Genomic DNA, 16788 nt, shown 5'->3' on the forward strand with positions numbered 1-16788 from the left:
TTGTTGGTTTGATTCAAATATGCTCAGCAGTTTATTCCTAAAATGTCAGATATACATGAGAAAATCAAAAAAGATGTGGTTTTTCAAATTTTGTCGTTAAAAGAAATTATTTTAAAAAGAAAACAAATGGATAAAGGATTTTTTTTCATCAACTGGTGGTACTTTGCTATTTAGCTTTAGATTTGTTTTGGTTTTTTGTCTGCAGGCACATTTCAACAATTTACAACAAATAAAAAAACTGAAAACTGTGAACGTGAAATATTATGAGCAGAGGACACCACAGTGCCCCTGCAGGCCACCAGCAGAACTGCAACCCAATGACAAAGCAATAAACTTTAATCTCGGAAATTATTTGTGTTTTACTATCAAACTTAGAGTAGAACTTAATCACATTTTTAACAAACATTTGTGGACAAATCTTTTTTTATTTCTGAGTGAATATTGAATTTCTAAAATGTGAAATCCAAATTTCATAATTGTATTATTTGTGACTTTATTCCAACAAAGCTGTGTATTTCATTTAAAGATATTTCCTCTGAATTTGAAAAAGAGAATATATTAATAGACATAACATTTACATTTATTCGGTATATTAGATAATTGTGTTATGAACTGATTGATTCCAATATAGTTTCGTAAATAAATATTCAATCTTAAATACTTTTAAAAATTAGTTTTGCATTTTAAAATATTTTTAGAATATTTTCTGTCGATTTAAATGTATTTTGTTTTTGGTAATTTTACAAATTAGATATGAACTAAAAACAGCTTAAAATAGCATTTGGTTATTTTCTGCAGTTAAAAAAAGTTTTCTATTATATTTATTGTTGGTTGAGGTTTTTGCAGTATTACAATCATAGGTGGTTTGATTTTCACAGATTTAAACTGCTTTTGTCTTTAAACAATTATTTCTGTTTTTGATCCAGAAAAATAATGCAAATTTATGATACATTTTTGTTCATAAACTTGTATTTAAATAGAGTATTTATAAAGATTGAATGTATTATTATATTAATGTCTCATTTTAAAACTCACCTCATAAAAAACCTTTTTCTTTTGTTGAATGTTTGAACACAATCTGATATATATATATTTCTTCCCCACTTGGAATCTTAAATTCTTTTCCTCATCATTTTTATTGTATAAGTTGAATTTTGTCCAAAACAAACAACTGAACAAATAAACACAAACATTTGGAGGCCGCTGATGTGAAGGAGGAGCAGCGCCTCCTGCAGGTGTCTGACCAAAGTGTTTAAAAAAAGTTTCATGCTCAAGTCCTCTGACAGTGAGGAGCAGGAGGAGAGGAGAACAGGTGGAAGACAGATATGTGAGAGGAGGTGAACGAGAGGAAGCAGCAGAAGGAGGAGGAAGAGGAGAGAAGAAGAGTATGACGAGGAAGAGGAGAAAAGAGCAGGAGGTGAGGAGGAGCAGAAATGTGAGAGGAGGTGCATTTCAGTTTGATTCTTAAAAAAAAAAAAAAAATCCTGTGTCTCGTCCCTCGGGTCAGTTATTGCAGAGGAAGAGGAGGAGGAGGAGGAGGAGGTCAGTTTGAGGCGGCGCTCTCTGAAAGGAGTCAGTAGGTGCTGCGGCCCGGTGGCGCCTCCTGCAGGTGGTGCGTTCAGGCGCCCTCTGGTGGTCAGAGTTCTGCTGACAGCCTGAAAACATGTCTCCTTTGGTCACACCTCCACCTCCGAGTGACAGCAGCACGCCGTCCAATCAGAGGCCCCGGTTCGGATCACATGGAGGTCAGTCCCAGGCCGCCCGCCTTGCTCATGCAGGGTAGACCCTGGGCCACCACCCGCCCGTTCTCCCCTCCTCCTGCTCCCCCTGCTCCTCCTCCGAAACCCCCGGCGGCCGCCGCCGCTGCCGCCGCCACGCCTCCTCCGCCTCCGGCGAGCGCGATGCCGCCGAGGCTGGTGCTCATCATGGCAGCGTCAATGAGCTCCTGCAGGAGGAGGAGGAGAGGCGGAGTTATGGAATTAATCAAACAGATACAGAGTGATGTCATTTCTGTTGGCGGCTGCGTGGGGACACGCCCACAAGGGCATGATGATGTCAGTTAACGTCAAGGCTAACTCCTTTAAAGGAATTATCGCCTGGCGTTCTACAATTATATACCAATATAGAGCTCCTCTGACCCTTTCTCATACCGCAACGTCCTCTCACTAGGACACGTGAGATTTATGCCGGTACGGATGTTCGGCGCATGTTGATTGGCTGCAGCAACGGTCAATCACAGCGAAAGCATAGCGGTCCTTTGCTAACACGGAAACGATGCTTGCACCTTCTAGAAACATCTACAATGCAGCAACGCAGACTTCAAATGAAATACAGGCTCATTTGTAGACCACATGGCTCAAAGCATAGATATAAAAACACTAGCTGCCTCACGGCGCCGCCTGCGACGTGCATCCTGTGGAAGACTTTTCCTTCCTCCCAATAATTTTTCCACAAGTTTCCCACGCGATAGAGCTTTTCCCCAGCTTTAAAATGAAGTATTTCTTGTGTTGATACGTGGACTAGCAAGCGAGCTACGAATGTTTTTGTGGATTTTCTAGCCTGATATCCATATGTTTAGCATGAGCGGGTGACCTCCCCAAGATGGCGGCACTGTAGCCACGTCGCGTCAACAGACGCTGATAGGCCATCTAGTGTTTATATCTATGGTTCAAAGTTTATAATAAATAGTCCCGTTACGGGTTAGCGGCTAACCGCTAAGTGGGTTCACGATATTAGCCTCCCGTGTTGACGACAATCAAAATCTCCCATTTCGGCGGGCGCCCCCTTGTGGCCGATTCTGGTTTGAACAAAGAGGCCAAACGATAAAACTCAGCCACGTTCAAACTCCAAAGATTCAACTGAGGTCCAACGTTTTGACGTGGACAAACGTGATTTGCGGGTGACGCCTCCATTGACTTCAAGGCTAACCTCTTTACGACAATGCTAACTCCCGTTAATGTCAAGGTGACCCGACTTAGCCTCCACGCTAACCCCAATAACTTTAGCGCTAACTCTGCTAACTTCTGGCAAATGAGCGTCTCCCTCACAGAGCTCCGGCCACATTGCAGGTGAAGGTGGAATAAATATTGCTGAATCTTTTTAAATAAAACATGTTTGACCATCGGAGCAGCAGAATCGAACCGGGCACCTCGCAGCGTGCAGGATGTTTGGCTGCAGGAGGTACTGATGGAATATTTATGGATGAATATTAATAATTTATTAGATGGGAGTAAATGATTCGCTCTTCCTGGGCGGATCGGGAGCTGCAGTGCAGGTAACTCTGCTCTGCAGCCCCCATCTCATCCTCCTCGCACGATTTGACAATAACGTCCAGTCATCCATGTGACCTGTAACCTTTGACCTTTGATTCCCTGAAGAGTTTGTCAAGAGTTCAAAGGAATTGGTTAATGACGCTGAAGAGTGTTTTATCTGATGGGAAAAGATCAGGTGTGCTCAAATTTTAAGGTGACGTGAGCGTAAACTGCAACATCTCGGTGTAAATGGCAAAATTTAGCTTGAACTTTCACGTAAACTTCAGATAACCTTCAATGTGAACTTGAAAATTTTGCTCTGACGTGGCCTTTAAAGCACTTTGTAACTGAACATTTCACATGTAAACTGTAACGTGACCTTTATCATAACCTTTACCTAAACTTTAGAGTGGACTTTAATGTAACGTGAACTGTAATTTAACCTTTAACATAGCGTTTAACGCACACTTTGATGTAATCTTTCATGTACATTTTAAAGGAATCGTTCACTTTGATGTAACTTTTACTATAAATTTGGTGTCATCTTTTATGTAACGTTAACATAACCTTTAATATTATCTTTAACCTAAAATTAATAGAACACTGAACGTCAATACTTGAACACTAACTTCAACATAATATTTAACGTAAACTTTAATGTAAACTTTGACGTAACCTTTAACATGAACTTTGACGTAACCTCTGTCAGGAGTTTTGATGTAATCTTCAAGACGAACTTTGACTTAGCCTGAACGTAAACTGTGACGTACCATTTAACAGACACTTTTAACAGAAACTACTAGGCTTATTTTAACTTGAAGTTTGCTCTACGCTTAAGCACACTGGCGGCCGTCAGGGCCTTCAAGAGCTTCTCTGCAGGCCAAAGAAAAAGATCTGAATCAGACTGATGTTGATTATATTTTGTCCATGAATACTTATTAAATAATTCCAAATGGTCTGTCCACTTCTTCTCATCGCTTCTCCCCGGCGGCGCTGCTTCCAGACTTTATTGTTACATGAGTAACATTAAAGCTTTTAACCAATCACATTTCAGCCATCACCTGTTGCCGGGTAAAGAAATCTGCCTGAGGCCTTCACATTCAGTTCTGCAGGCGTCTGCAGTGTAAAACTAGTGTCGGTCATGCTGCTGCGTCAACCAATCAAATTTTGATATTGGGGAGGCGGGGCCTTCTGGAAGGCCTGGCGTGACATCAGCGTTTTCAAGATTGGCTCGTCAAAGAGTTCACCCTCCAGCTAGCTAGCTGCATCTGTAGCGAGCTGCACAAACAAAAATACAGTTGTGTTTATTTAAGTGTTTTTATCAACCTGCAATGATTAAAGGGGAAGATTAAGACATTTGGTTGCAGATTTATTGTCAAAACAATTTTGAAGACAGACTTTTCCAAGAGGTCATTGAACGCACCGCAGCACTCCCAGTGCTCCATTACTCACTTTAAACTCCCTGGCAGGATTCATGATTATATTATTTGCCATTATATTATTTTCAAGACCATGAAAAGCTGATGTTTGTCTCCCTCCTCGACCCCCAGGTGTTTCAGGAAAAGCAGCTGCAGCAGGAGAAGTGACGTGATCTTGGATTTTTGTCAATCGTTAAAAGTATTTATTAATCTGGCTACACGGGTATCTATCTGTGATGCAAAGGCTTTTTATACTGCACTCCTGTATAACATGGTGTTTGTAGCCATAATACCATTTAACGTGATCATTAAGGTAAACCTTCAGGTCAACTCTGTGTCAGTGGTGCGGCTCACTGACCTTCATCCTCCGGGATTCGATCCTGGACTTGTAGCAGAACTCGACCAGCGCCACCAGCATGGCCAGGCCCAGCCCACCGATCAGGATGTAGAAGACTCCCGCCACGTTGCTCAGGCTGAGCGCGCTCGTCTTGTCCTGCGTCGGCGCAGAGGGGGCGGAGTCAGAGGACAACCGATCAGGGCCCGGGCCGCGATGACATCAGCGACCGAGGTGGAGCGCTCTGGCTGAGAGCGTTCAGAGTCTGCGACCGGAGCGGCGACACAGACGCTTACGCCTCGTGTTGAATCTCACCAAACTTGAATCCAAAGACTCATTCGTGACTCACGAGAAGAAAATATCACAAATCTGCTCACTGTATGTTCAATGTTTTTTTTGTTTTTTTAAATAACAAGAAATAATCAAAACTTTCAGAATAAAGTGAAAACTATTCACAACATTTCAACCGCAAATTTTTTCCACTGGAATTAAAAAAAACTAAACAAAAAAAAAAGTTCTCAGAAAATGTCTATTTGATTCAAAATAATAGTTTGTTTTAATTGTTCAAATCTTTTTAAAATTGGAATATTTAACTGTAAATCTTAAATTATATTCACCTGATTTTAAATAACTATCGAATTTAGTTTAATTTATTTTGTTCTACCATCCATCCATCCATCCATCCATCCATCCAGCTTGAAGTCTTATTCTGAAAGTTCTGTGTTCAGGAAGTGGTTCATGCTTCCAGTGGCAATCAGCTCGTCTGTGTTTTGCTGAGTCGCAGTTTCTGACCTCTGGTCTTTTTGTTTCATGCACACAAGTTCACACAGGAGGAAGAAAACTAAATAAAAGTATCTTCTTTTCAGAGTTTCAGAGTAAAAGCACAGTTTGAGAATAAAACAAGACAGGAGCCACCTGATTGGCTGACCAGCTCTCGTGACTTCCTCTGGCATGCATCTTTCAGGGTATTTTGGGGGCGGGACTTAACGTTCTCACCCAATGGCATGCAGCCTTGTAAAACACAAAATAAAGTAGAGGGGGTGGGGTAGGTGGGCGGGGCTTATCTCCAACAGGACATGTCGTAAGCCTATCAGCTTTCATCTCCAAACTGCCGTGTCACCCTCGGCCAATCAGCTTCTGTGACATCACACAGGAAGTCCTGGTGGTCAGAGCGAGAAGGTGCAACCTTCACTTTGTAATCAATTTTAATTCATAACTAAAAAACAAAGTTTAAGTTTAAAATGAATCTCATCGGAACCACAATTACAACAAAAAGGGACTGAAATTAGGAGTTCTAAAACTGGTCTAATAATGGACTGAAATAGAAAAAAGCTCAAGTAAAATAAATCTAGTCCAACAATAGATTAAAGTCAGACAAACTAAAACTATATATAACTTAAATGATAACTAGACTGAGGTTACACTAAATTTAGACTCAAACTGAATTGATCTGAGATGAAAACTAGAAAAAAAATGCAAGAAAACTAAACAAATAGATGAAACTAAAATGAACTTACACTGAAATTAAAGTATGAATTAAACTGGATTAAAACTAGAATACAGTAAATTCAGACTTCAGCTGGATTTAACTAAGACAACTATTATAAAACCATACCAACTAAACGGAATTTAGACCCAAACCATTTGATCTAAAACTAGGACTTTGTCTAAAATAACCTCAAAATACTGAAACCAATATAAAGCAAATCTTTAAAAAAAAATCAGCTTCACTAAAAAAAAAAAAAAAGACCAAACATATAAAGGAGTGCAACCTGAGTTTGACATGATTTAAAGTGTGAAGTGCGACCTGAAGCAGCTCTCAGCCTGAACAGGCAGAAGTGTTCAAAGAGCAGCCGTAAACTGTGAACCTCAGACTGGAGCTTCACACCGACGCTTCTTTTTTTTGTGTGTGTGTGTCTGGACGTTTTGGGAGCAGCCGAGGTGAAGCTGCAGAGGCTCCGGCTCTCCACAGACTGAGTTCCCTGGTTTTAGTCACGCTCTGGTACTCAGAACAGGAGGTACACGACAGATTGGAGAGCAGCGTACAGTGTGTGTGTGTGTGTTTAGGGGATGGGGAAGGAGGCGGGTTGGGGGGGTTGGGGGGGTGGGGGGGGGGTCATCAGGGCTGTTAGCGGTGGCAGACGGAGGCTGAGAAAATCAGACTTTTTCCACGACGTAGTTTTAATTTCTCTCCGTGACTGGGTTTATTTAGTCTGTTACTTTGTTCTTTACATTTAATTGTAAATCTCGTCTGAAAAGTAAAAAAAAAACAAAAAAAACAAAAACAAAATATGTCCTGTAATACCACCAAGTACCAGCAGGTGGTGCAGTGAGTCATTTTTTTTTTTTTTTTTTGCATTCGGACCGAGATTGGGATACCAGACAGAACCAGTAACTGAACCAGAGAGACTCACTGCTGCCACCCGGTGTACCGGAGGGGTATGTGTGTTCGCCCTACGAGGATAATTCAATGAAAACAAGAGCGACAAGGAGCTGATCTACTTAATTTGTCCACTGGAGGCTGCAGTGTTGATTTGACACAATATAAAATACAACATCAATAAAGTCAAAGAGTTGATCTATTTAGCCTTTTAAAGTTTCAATGTTAGCGTTAAGTGTTTTGTTTTGGGTTGGGTTTTTTTTTACATTACATACGTTGCTGCTTGTAAAACAGAGTTTGCGTTGAAGATCAATTCAGCTAGTGAAGAAAAAGAACTGTCCAGACATCAGGAGTTGTAACTTCCTCTGAACCTCCTCAAACATCACTGCTTTCAAAACGTCAGAGAAATAGTCTTTTTCTCAACTCGGCCGCCCTGGAGATGCAATTAACTCCTTCAAAATAAAACTACAAAACACATCAGAGCCCCTCAGATACATCCTGAAAACAAAAAAAAACAACATAAAAGCTTCCACATTAAAGGAGTTATATTTGGGTGTTTGAGCTCTGGGAACGTCTCTAAAGCTGCTTTTAATGTTTTATTTTTCTCAAAAATGTATAAAAAGAGGCAATGCTCCTCGTCTATATTTATCAAATACATTGCCTGACTTTAAAACATTCGTAAACTGTCAACGTTTCAGAAATGACGGTAATTCCATATGTTTTAACTTTATGTGTATGGAAATTCAATTCAATTAAGGACCCATTTACAGAGTTTTCAAGTGAAAATGCAAAACTTTCATTGTGTTTTGGGCGTCAGTTTATTTGACGACGGTGGTCGGAGCCAATGAAACAGAACTTTTCTGACACGCTGCTACTGTGCATGCGCACCACGGCCATGTGAATTTGAAACTTTTCACAAACAAAAATGCAAAAGCGATGCGTTTTCACTTCAAACCATGTATGTAAACACGGATTAAGCTTCATTTATACAGCAGAGCCATGTCTGGGCACTTTTACTGAGAAATAAACTCAACATCTCACTTAGTTTGTGTCTCGATCCGTCTAAAACAAACATAAATCTGCTGTATTGACTGAAAATGGGCATAGAATTTGCTTTAAACAAGCATATAATGACTTTGAAATTCAGTATGAAACCAACTGAAATGGACTTTTAAAGTGTCGGAAACCAGCCTAAGTGACTCAAAACTCAAAACTTCTCTCGTCTCTTTGAATTTAGCTGAAAAGTTCAAACGTGAAGCCTGAAGGCAAGAGATGGGTCCAGAACCTTAATCTGAATCGTGGGTGTTTGGGATTGTTTGGAAACAAGTTGACTGCAAATGATTTATCATGTCATTATAGAGATACTTTCACTGTGTCAGTGTGTGAAACTGAAAGGAGCCAACTTATAACGAACTGATAACAAACTGTAGGACTCTTCACTCTGACTTACAGCCTTTGCTTGTGTCTCGTCTCCACCGACACCATTCAACAAAGAAATGGCTGGGTTTTTTTTTTCTTTTCAGTGGGTACCTGCTGGGGTCTGATGGAGGGCGGGGGGGTGGAGGGTGGGAGGGCGGGGGGGTGGGGGGGGGTGGGGGGGGACCAACACAGGATCTGGGATCAGGCTGAGTGACTGGATGACTGACCTTTCTGCCGGAGTCCTTGTGTCCACACTCCCCCTTGTCATACCACCACTTGTTTTTCAACTTGTCTAAGACGGCTTGTTCATTGAGCTTCAGTACTGCTAGGTTTACTGGGATTCTTCAGCGTGGGAGGGGGAGGAGGGGGGAGGGGGGGGGGGGAATAACATAAATAACATTATGCACCTCCATGTTATGTTATGTTATGTTATTGTTCAGCAGAGCTGCAGCAGCAGCTCAAAGAGGCATTAAGCAAGCGGAGGAGCCGCCCTACGCTGGCGGAGAAGACGTGGACGAGAGGACAGAGGACAGAGAGAGAGAGAGAGAGAGAGAGAGAGAGAGAGAGAGAGAGAGAGAGAGAGAGAGAGAGAGAGAGAGAGAGAGAGAGCGAGCGAGAAACACTGCAAAGTGTGTCAAAGTGATATGTATTAATACTCCATCTAGCTCAGTCTGGCCTGGCTCCCTACGCGCGAGATGTGTATTAGGATATCACTTTGGGTAACCGGCAAGAGCTGAAAACACGTTGGATCCTGGAGGCCCAGTGGGCCCAATGGCAGCGCTTCACAGTGAAGACAACCCACTGGTCACACCCAGCGCTTCACACACTCAGCTAAGTGGATAACTGGCTTATTGTAGCTCTATTTCCTTTATAAATGACGATACCGTTGGCTGGACACGTTGGCTATCTGTGTGTTTCACGCCAGCACGGTGTACCGGGTGGGTGAAGAGGTGCAGCTTTACACCGTTTGAGGTTTTTCTACGTCTCTTATATGAGAGGGTCCGTTTCTAACGGTACCTCTGCTCAGTCTCCAAGAAACCGACTTGGTATTAGTGCCAGTAGGAGCAGCCCACCGGGGTTCAAACCAAAAGAGCGAGGTGGAACCTACGGGGGCCACGTACTTGGCCGAGTGCGCCGCAGTTTGATTCCCGAGGAGATCTTTTCTCGTGACTCTCAGTGAAGCACTCGGTGGATCAGAGCTTGTCAAAGATCAGCAAGAGGTCTGATTGGTCGCCGTGTTAAGGGGAGCTGTTGCTGGTTACCCGGTGTGCCTGCGGTTAGCGGTTGTTAGCGGCTGTTAGCGGTCAGGGGTTCGGGTGCTCTGACCTTGGAGTCCCCTCCCCCGGTGCCGCACTCTCCTTTGTCATACCACCATCTGTTTTTCAATTTGTCCAACAGGCCCTGCTCGTTCAGTTTTAACACTGCCAAGTTTACTGGGTTTCTACCGTGAGGGGAGAGAGGCAGGCAGGGGTTAATAACACATCTTCATCGCCACCGTCATCATCATCATTATCCTCACCAGTCATCATCATCATAATCACCATCATCATCATCATTATCCTCACCAGTCATCATCATCATTACCATCATTATCATCACAGTAATCATCATCATTATCCTCACCAGTCATCATCATCATCATCATCACAGTCATCATCATCATCACAGTCATCATCATAATCATTATCCTCACCAGTCATCATCATCATCACAGTCATTATCATCATCATTATCCTCACCAGTTATCATCATCATCATAATCACCATCATCATCGTCATCACATTCAACATCATCATCAGCATCATCAGCATCATCATCGTCATCACATTCATCATCATCATCATCATCATCATCATCATCATCATCACAGCCATCATCATCATCACAATCATCATCATCCTCATCATCACCAGTCATCATCATAACCACCATCATCATCACAGTCATCACCATCATCATTATCATCATCACAGTCATCATCATCATCACCAGTCATCATCATCATCATCATCACCATCCTCATCATCACCATGATCATCATCACCATCATCATCACCAGTCATCATAGTCATCCTCATCATCACAGTCATCCTCATCATCATCATCATCAGATCAGCAACATCACCACCTTCATCATCATCGTCATCATCATCGTCATCATCCTCATCATCATCACAGTCATCCTCATCATCACAGTCATCATAACCATCAATACTGTCATCATTATAATCATCTTCATCGTCATCAACATCTTCATTGTCAACATCATTTTCATTATGGTGACAAGTTACCCCCCCCCCCACCACCACCACCACACACACACATACACACACACACACACACACACACACACACACACACACACCCATGTGATGATTTTTCCTCTTAACAATCCATTCTAATAGTCATTGCTGTTATTTATCTTCTCAGAAGGATTTTCATTGAACTTTGTTTTTCTACCGTAAGAGGAAGAATCACCGGTTTGCACTTTGCTCACATGTGTGACCTCTGACCTCCAGCTGCAGTGGCTCATGGTGTCATGCTGGACCGACGAGTCGTGAGTTGCCATGTTGGCGTATGGAGACCAATGAGGCGTGTGACCAGCGGAGTCCTGCTCCAACAGGCCTCAGCCAGCCGCCATGGAACAGGACTCTCAACTGGCCCACAGCGACAGATGGGGGCGGAGCAACGTGCGGCTATGACGTCGGCAGATTTGGCGAAGGCGAAGCCGATGATGCAATATTTGGCTGTGTTGCTAGGCGACCGATGAGCGAGAAGAGGAGTGTGAGTGCTGCTGGCAGGTAAAGCACCAACGCACTTTTCTCATTTCACCTCCAAGTGTTGACGGGCCGGCCTCACCTCCGAGTCCTCCTCACCTCATCGTAGATGACGGGACACGTCACGCTGCTCTCACTGTCCTCTCAACACAAAATACTCTCCGAGAATCACATTTACGTTTAACTGCTGTCTAACCTGCAGGGGGCGCCATCACGGCACACAGTGAGATACTTGTTAAGTCAATTGTTACTTTGTTGGTTTACTTCCTGGCTAATAGTGTAACAGACATCAAGAAGAGAGAGAGAGAGAGAGAGAGAGAGAGAGAGAGAGAGAGAGAGAGAGAGAGAGAGAGAGAGAGAGAGAGAGAGAGAGAGAGACCTCATCTTTAAGTTTGTACTAACACGGGATTTTACCTGACAGCAGCAAAACTTACAGACAGACGGAGACTCTGAGCGCTGGTGAATGAAAAGACAGGAACAGACAGACAGACGGGTACAGACAGGTATTGAAATGTACAGACAGACGGCTCCACACGTACAGAGAGACAGGGACAGACAGACAGACACAGATAGGCACAGGTCGACAGGGACAGACGGACAGGCGTGGACAAAGACAAACAAAGAGAGAGAGAGAGACAGACAGGGAGACCGATTAACAGACAAACATACAGCTACAGACAGGCACAGACAGACAGACACAGTGAACAGTGTAAAATGCAGACACGTTGTGGATGTTCCGAGAGTAGAAACGCATCTTAAATCAGATTTAAATAGGTCCCAGTATGGTTCCGTGTGGAACACCACATCGAAAAGTCACAAAAAAAAATACCACCGTAAACGTCTCTTTTCTCATTAATATTTTTTTAAATTGACAAAATGATCATTTAATTTGATCAAACTATATATCAAATTAACATTTACAAATGTCTAATGTGATCATTTCAAATCAAAATCCGATCAATAAAGCAAATTTTTTAGTTGATTCAGCAAAGCAAATCACAATTCCAGTGGTCCCAGACTCAAGCCCTGTGGGACAACACAAGTCCAAATCAAATTGAATTACTAAATCGCCATCATTCATAGGTTTATTCAGTGATTTCGCCTTGGATGCAGAGTGCACAGCAGGGGGCGCTGGAGAGCGGTGGAGGTCGGCCCATTGTTGACTGTTGGCCGATCTGAAAACACTGGACTCCCGAGAAAAAGATAGGACACACACACACACACACACACACACACACACACACACACACACACACACACACACACACACACACAGAGGGGCCGTACCTGAGGGGCGATCCTTTGGGCGTGGCCACCCCGTAGCCCTTTGAGTCCAGGTTCCCGCCCACCTTCATGGTGTCGCAGGGCTTCCTCTGCTCGATGTACTCGTTCATGGACGACTCCAGCAGGTAGGCGTACTTCCCCTTCGCCTTCCTGACTCGGATCATGCCCTCCGTGGTGCTCTTCACGAACACCGGCGGGTCGGCGCTCTTCATGTACGACCACATCTTCTCGAACACGGCGATCTTTGACCGCTGACGGACCAAAGCAGAGGAATTGAGTTTGACCAGACACCCCGGGCCTGACTACGTCCAGTACGTCACTGGAACACTCTCCTCAGGTCTAAAACACAGTTGTGATATTCAGAATATTCACATATTTGGAAGAAATTTGGAAGGCTTTCAATTGGCTGCCAATTTAAAAAAAACCAACTGTAAAATATACCGTAATAATGTATTAAATCTGATCTTAGAAATGTTTCCTATTGAACACTTTTGTTCGTTGGTGTAACTTTTCATGGATCGTTTCGACACTTTTAGATGAATCAGCGCTGCAGCGCTTAATTAAAGAGTCAAGAAGTAACAGAGACTTACACGTTTACATATTTAGCTGTTTAAACTTCTCGGTTTACCGTGATGTTTTACACAACTGAAGTCGTCAGAGCAAACGACTCGCGTGTAAAATCTGAAGTTTTGCGTCTTGTTCAGCTTCACAGGTTCTCGCTCCTGCAGCGAGGAGAAGCACCGGAAGGGAGCCCTCACCCTGAAGAACTCCATGGTGGAGCCCCCGTCCAGGGTCCCGTAGGCGATCTCCGTCTGCTTGGCCAGATCCTCGGCGCTCTCGATGGGCGACACCATCCTCTCCACCGTGAGGAAGGCTGCCAGGTTGGCCGTGTACGACGAGATGATGATGAGGGTGAAGAACCACCAGACGCCTCCGACGATCCGGCCAGAGAGAGACCTGGGGGGGGAGAGAGAGAGAGAGAGAGAGAGAGAGGGAGGCGGGAGAGAGAGGAAGGGAGAGAGAGGGAGGAGGGAGGGAGGAGAGAGAGCGAGAGGGAGGGAGGGAGGGAGAGAGAGGGAAGGGTGGAGGGAGGGAGGGAGGGAGAGAGAGAGGAAGGGAGAGCGAGAGGGAGGAGGGAGGGAGGGAGAGAGGAGTGAGGGAGGGAGAGAGAGAAGGAAGGAGGGAGGGAGGGAGAGAAAGAGGGAGGGGAGGAGGGAGAGAGGGAGGAGAGAAGGAGGGAAGGAGGGAGAGATGGAGGAGTGAGGGAAAGAGAGAGGGAGGGAGGGAAGGAGGGAGAGATGGAGGAGTGAGGGAAAGAGAGAGGGAGGGAGGGAAGGAGGGAGAGAGAGGGAGGAGTGAGGGAGAGAGGGAGAGAGAGAGGGAGGGAAGGAGGGAGAGAGGGAGGGAGAGAGGGAGGGAAGGAGGGAGAGAGGGAGGAGTGAGGGGGAGAGGGAGGGAGGGAGGGAGGCATTGTAATTGAAATAATTTGTCATTGAATGTTTTTCCTTCATGTCAGTGTTTTCACAGACATTCTTATTTTTTACGAATACAACATTCTGTCTCTCTTTTGCTGTAGAGGGGAGGAGTCGCGGAGAAGGAGTCTAGGAGGAGGAGGAGTCTAAGAGGAGGAGGAGTCTAAGAGGAGGAGGAGTCTAGGAGGAGGAGGAGTCTATGAGGAGGAGAGGTCTAAGAGGAGGAGTCGAAGAGGAGGAGGAGTCTAAGAAGAGGAGGAGGAGTCTAAGAGGAGGAGTCTATGAGGAGGAGAGGTCTAAGAGGAGGAGTCGAAGAGGAGGAGGGGTCTAAGAGGAGGAGGAGGAGTCTAGGAGGAGAAGGAGTCTAGGAGGAGGAGGGGTCTAAGAGGAGGAGGAGTCTAGGAGGAGGAGGAGTCTAAGAGGAAGAGGAGTCTAGGAGGAGGAGTCTATGAGGAGGAGGAGTCTAAGAGGAGGAGGAGTCCAGGAGGAGGAGGAGTTTAAGAGGAGGAGGAGTCTAGGAGAAGGAGATAGGAGTGATAGGAACTCTTGAATTTGTCAGCCTCTGAGCTTTATATTTTCTTTCAGTCCAGTTTCATTAATGTTTCAGAATGTGTGAAACGCGGTTTCTTATTTCATGTTGTGCCGTGGAGCTTCATCCAATCACGGCACGGAGAACACAAGTATCAAACACAAGTGTGATACAGCTCATTAAAACAGTGTTTAAACCTCTTTTAAAACTAAACCTCTTTTCAATACTCCTCTCTGTACGTGATGTTATTCTTAGTTCATCACACACAGATCTATCTGGGTGAGTGTGTAGTTTACCGGGTCTCATATAAGATCTGAGAGAATCAGGCCCGGTGTCTAATGCAGGGAGGGGTCACACAAAATCAACCAATCAGAGGCTGTCCCTCGTTGCTAATGCATCCATTATTTAAAGGAGCAGGATCGAAAATGATGACTCTGGGTTTACGGAATCTCCTCCGACGTGTTTATGGAGGGAGTTGGAGCGGGGCCGACATTGTCACACACACACACACACACACACACACACACACACACACACACACACACACACACACACACACACACACACACACACACACACACACACACACACACACACACACACACACACACACACACACACACACACACACACACTTTATCAGACACAAAGATTGTGTGTGACATGCTGCCGGCTTTATTATGTTAGTGCTGCTTTTGACGCCCCGGGCTGTTTCTATTCTGGATCTGCACTATGTGTGTGTGTGTGTGTGTGTGTGGGTGTGTGTGTGTGTGTGTGTGTGTGTGTGTGTGTGTGTGTGTGTGTGTGTGTGTGTGTGTGTGTGTGTGTGAGAGAGAGAGAGAGAGACTCTACTAGCAGCTCTGGAGCTCTAAGTGAGGTGCCCCAGTTGCCCTGGCGGGGGGGCAGGTGTGTCAGGTGTGGGGCAGGTGGGTTCTACCTGGGGGAGATGTCACAGCCCTGCTGCATGAAGGCTCCAAGGGAGAACCAGAGAGAGTTAAAGATCCCAAAGTCGTTGGTGTGTTCTGGACTCTCCTTCTGCTGGACCTGAGACTCTGAAAACCCTGCAGACACACCAGATACACACTGAGGAGGACAAGGAGGAGGACAAAGATGAACAGGAGGAGGAAGACGAGGAAGATAATGACCATTGTGATGACGATGATGATGATGATGACGACGATGACGATGAAGGTGAGGTACCTGGGGAGTGTGGGTCATCATTTGAAGATGTGGCCGGAGCTCTTCTGGAGTTGGACGAAGGCAAAGTTTCCTCGTCGTCGTCGGACTCGTCTCCTTTCCACTCGTACGGACTGAAGCGGCTCACCTGCAAGACACAGCGGAGGGTTCAACCTGTAATACTACTGCTCCTCCAGCGGGGGGGGGGGAGGAACCGCTGGAAAAAAAGGGGGCAGCAGTGAGCCCTCACCAGGAAGAGCACCACGCTGACGCCGATGTAGGCGAAGACGATGCACATCCAGATCTCGTAGGCCAGCGGGTCGAGGAAGGAGAAGACGCCCGGCTTGGACTTGGTGGGCTTCTTGATCATGATGGAGATTCCCAGAGACATGAAGGGCTTGGTGAAGTCGATCACCTGCTCTCGCACCAGGGTGATGGTGAGCGGCGCCACCGCCACGTCCGCCTTCTGCGGCAGAGTCGGGGGAAGGGGGGGGGGAAACACCGTCACCGCTGCGAACCCCACAGTATACCCCTCCTCCCGCTCGTCGGACTCACCCCGTACACCAGCTCGCCCACCATGCCGTTCCACATCTTGCTGCTGGCGTCCCGGGCGCCGTACTTGCCGTCGCCCACCAGCTGCAGGCGGTAGGAGAAGCCCACGTGTTTGGCGATCTCGGAGGCCAGCTCGGCGCAGTAGCCTTCGTACCTGTCGTTGCCGACCAGCTGCTCGTGGTTGCTCTTCAGCAT

General features: G+C 45.2%; 1 protein-coding gene across 1 annotated transcript in view; it reads right to left on the minus strand.

Annotated features, from left to right (window-relative positions):
• Positions 1–1735: 1735 nt before the first annotated feature.
• gria1b (glutamate receptor, ionotropic, AMPA 1b) overlaps positions 1736–16788 on the minus strand; it is a gene marked incomplete at both ends in the record, with an annotated part of 34058 nt that continues 19005 nt past the window's right edge. The window contains 9 exons of the mRNA XM_080508500.1: positions 1736–1945; positions 5028–5162; positions 10129–10243; positions 12868–13115; positions 13623–13821; positions 15803–15926; positions 16066–16189; positions 16292–16507; positions 16597–16788. The exon at positions 16597–16788 is cut by the window's right edge and continues 15 nt beyond it. Of these exons, the coding sequence (XP_080364626.1) occupies positions 1736–1945; positions 5028–5162; positions 10129–10243; positions 12868–13115; positions 13623–13821; positions 15803–15926; positions 16066–16189; positions 16292–16507; positions 16597–16788 (1563 nt within the window). The remainder of the gene's footprint in view (positions 1946–5027; positions 5163–10128; positions 10244–12867; positions 13116–13622; positions 13822–15802; positions 15927–16065; positions 16190–16291; positions 16508–16596) is intronic.

The sequence above is a fragment of the Blennius ocellaris genome (genome assembly GCF_963422515.1).
Source record: "Blennius ocellaris genome assembly, chromosome: 14".
NCBI classification, from domain to species: Eukaryota; Metazoa; Chordata; class Actinopteri; order Blenniiformes; family Blenniidae; genus Blennius; species Blennius ocellaris.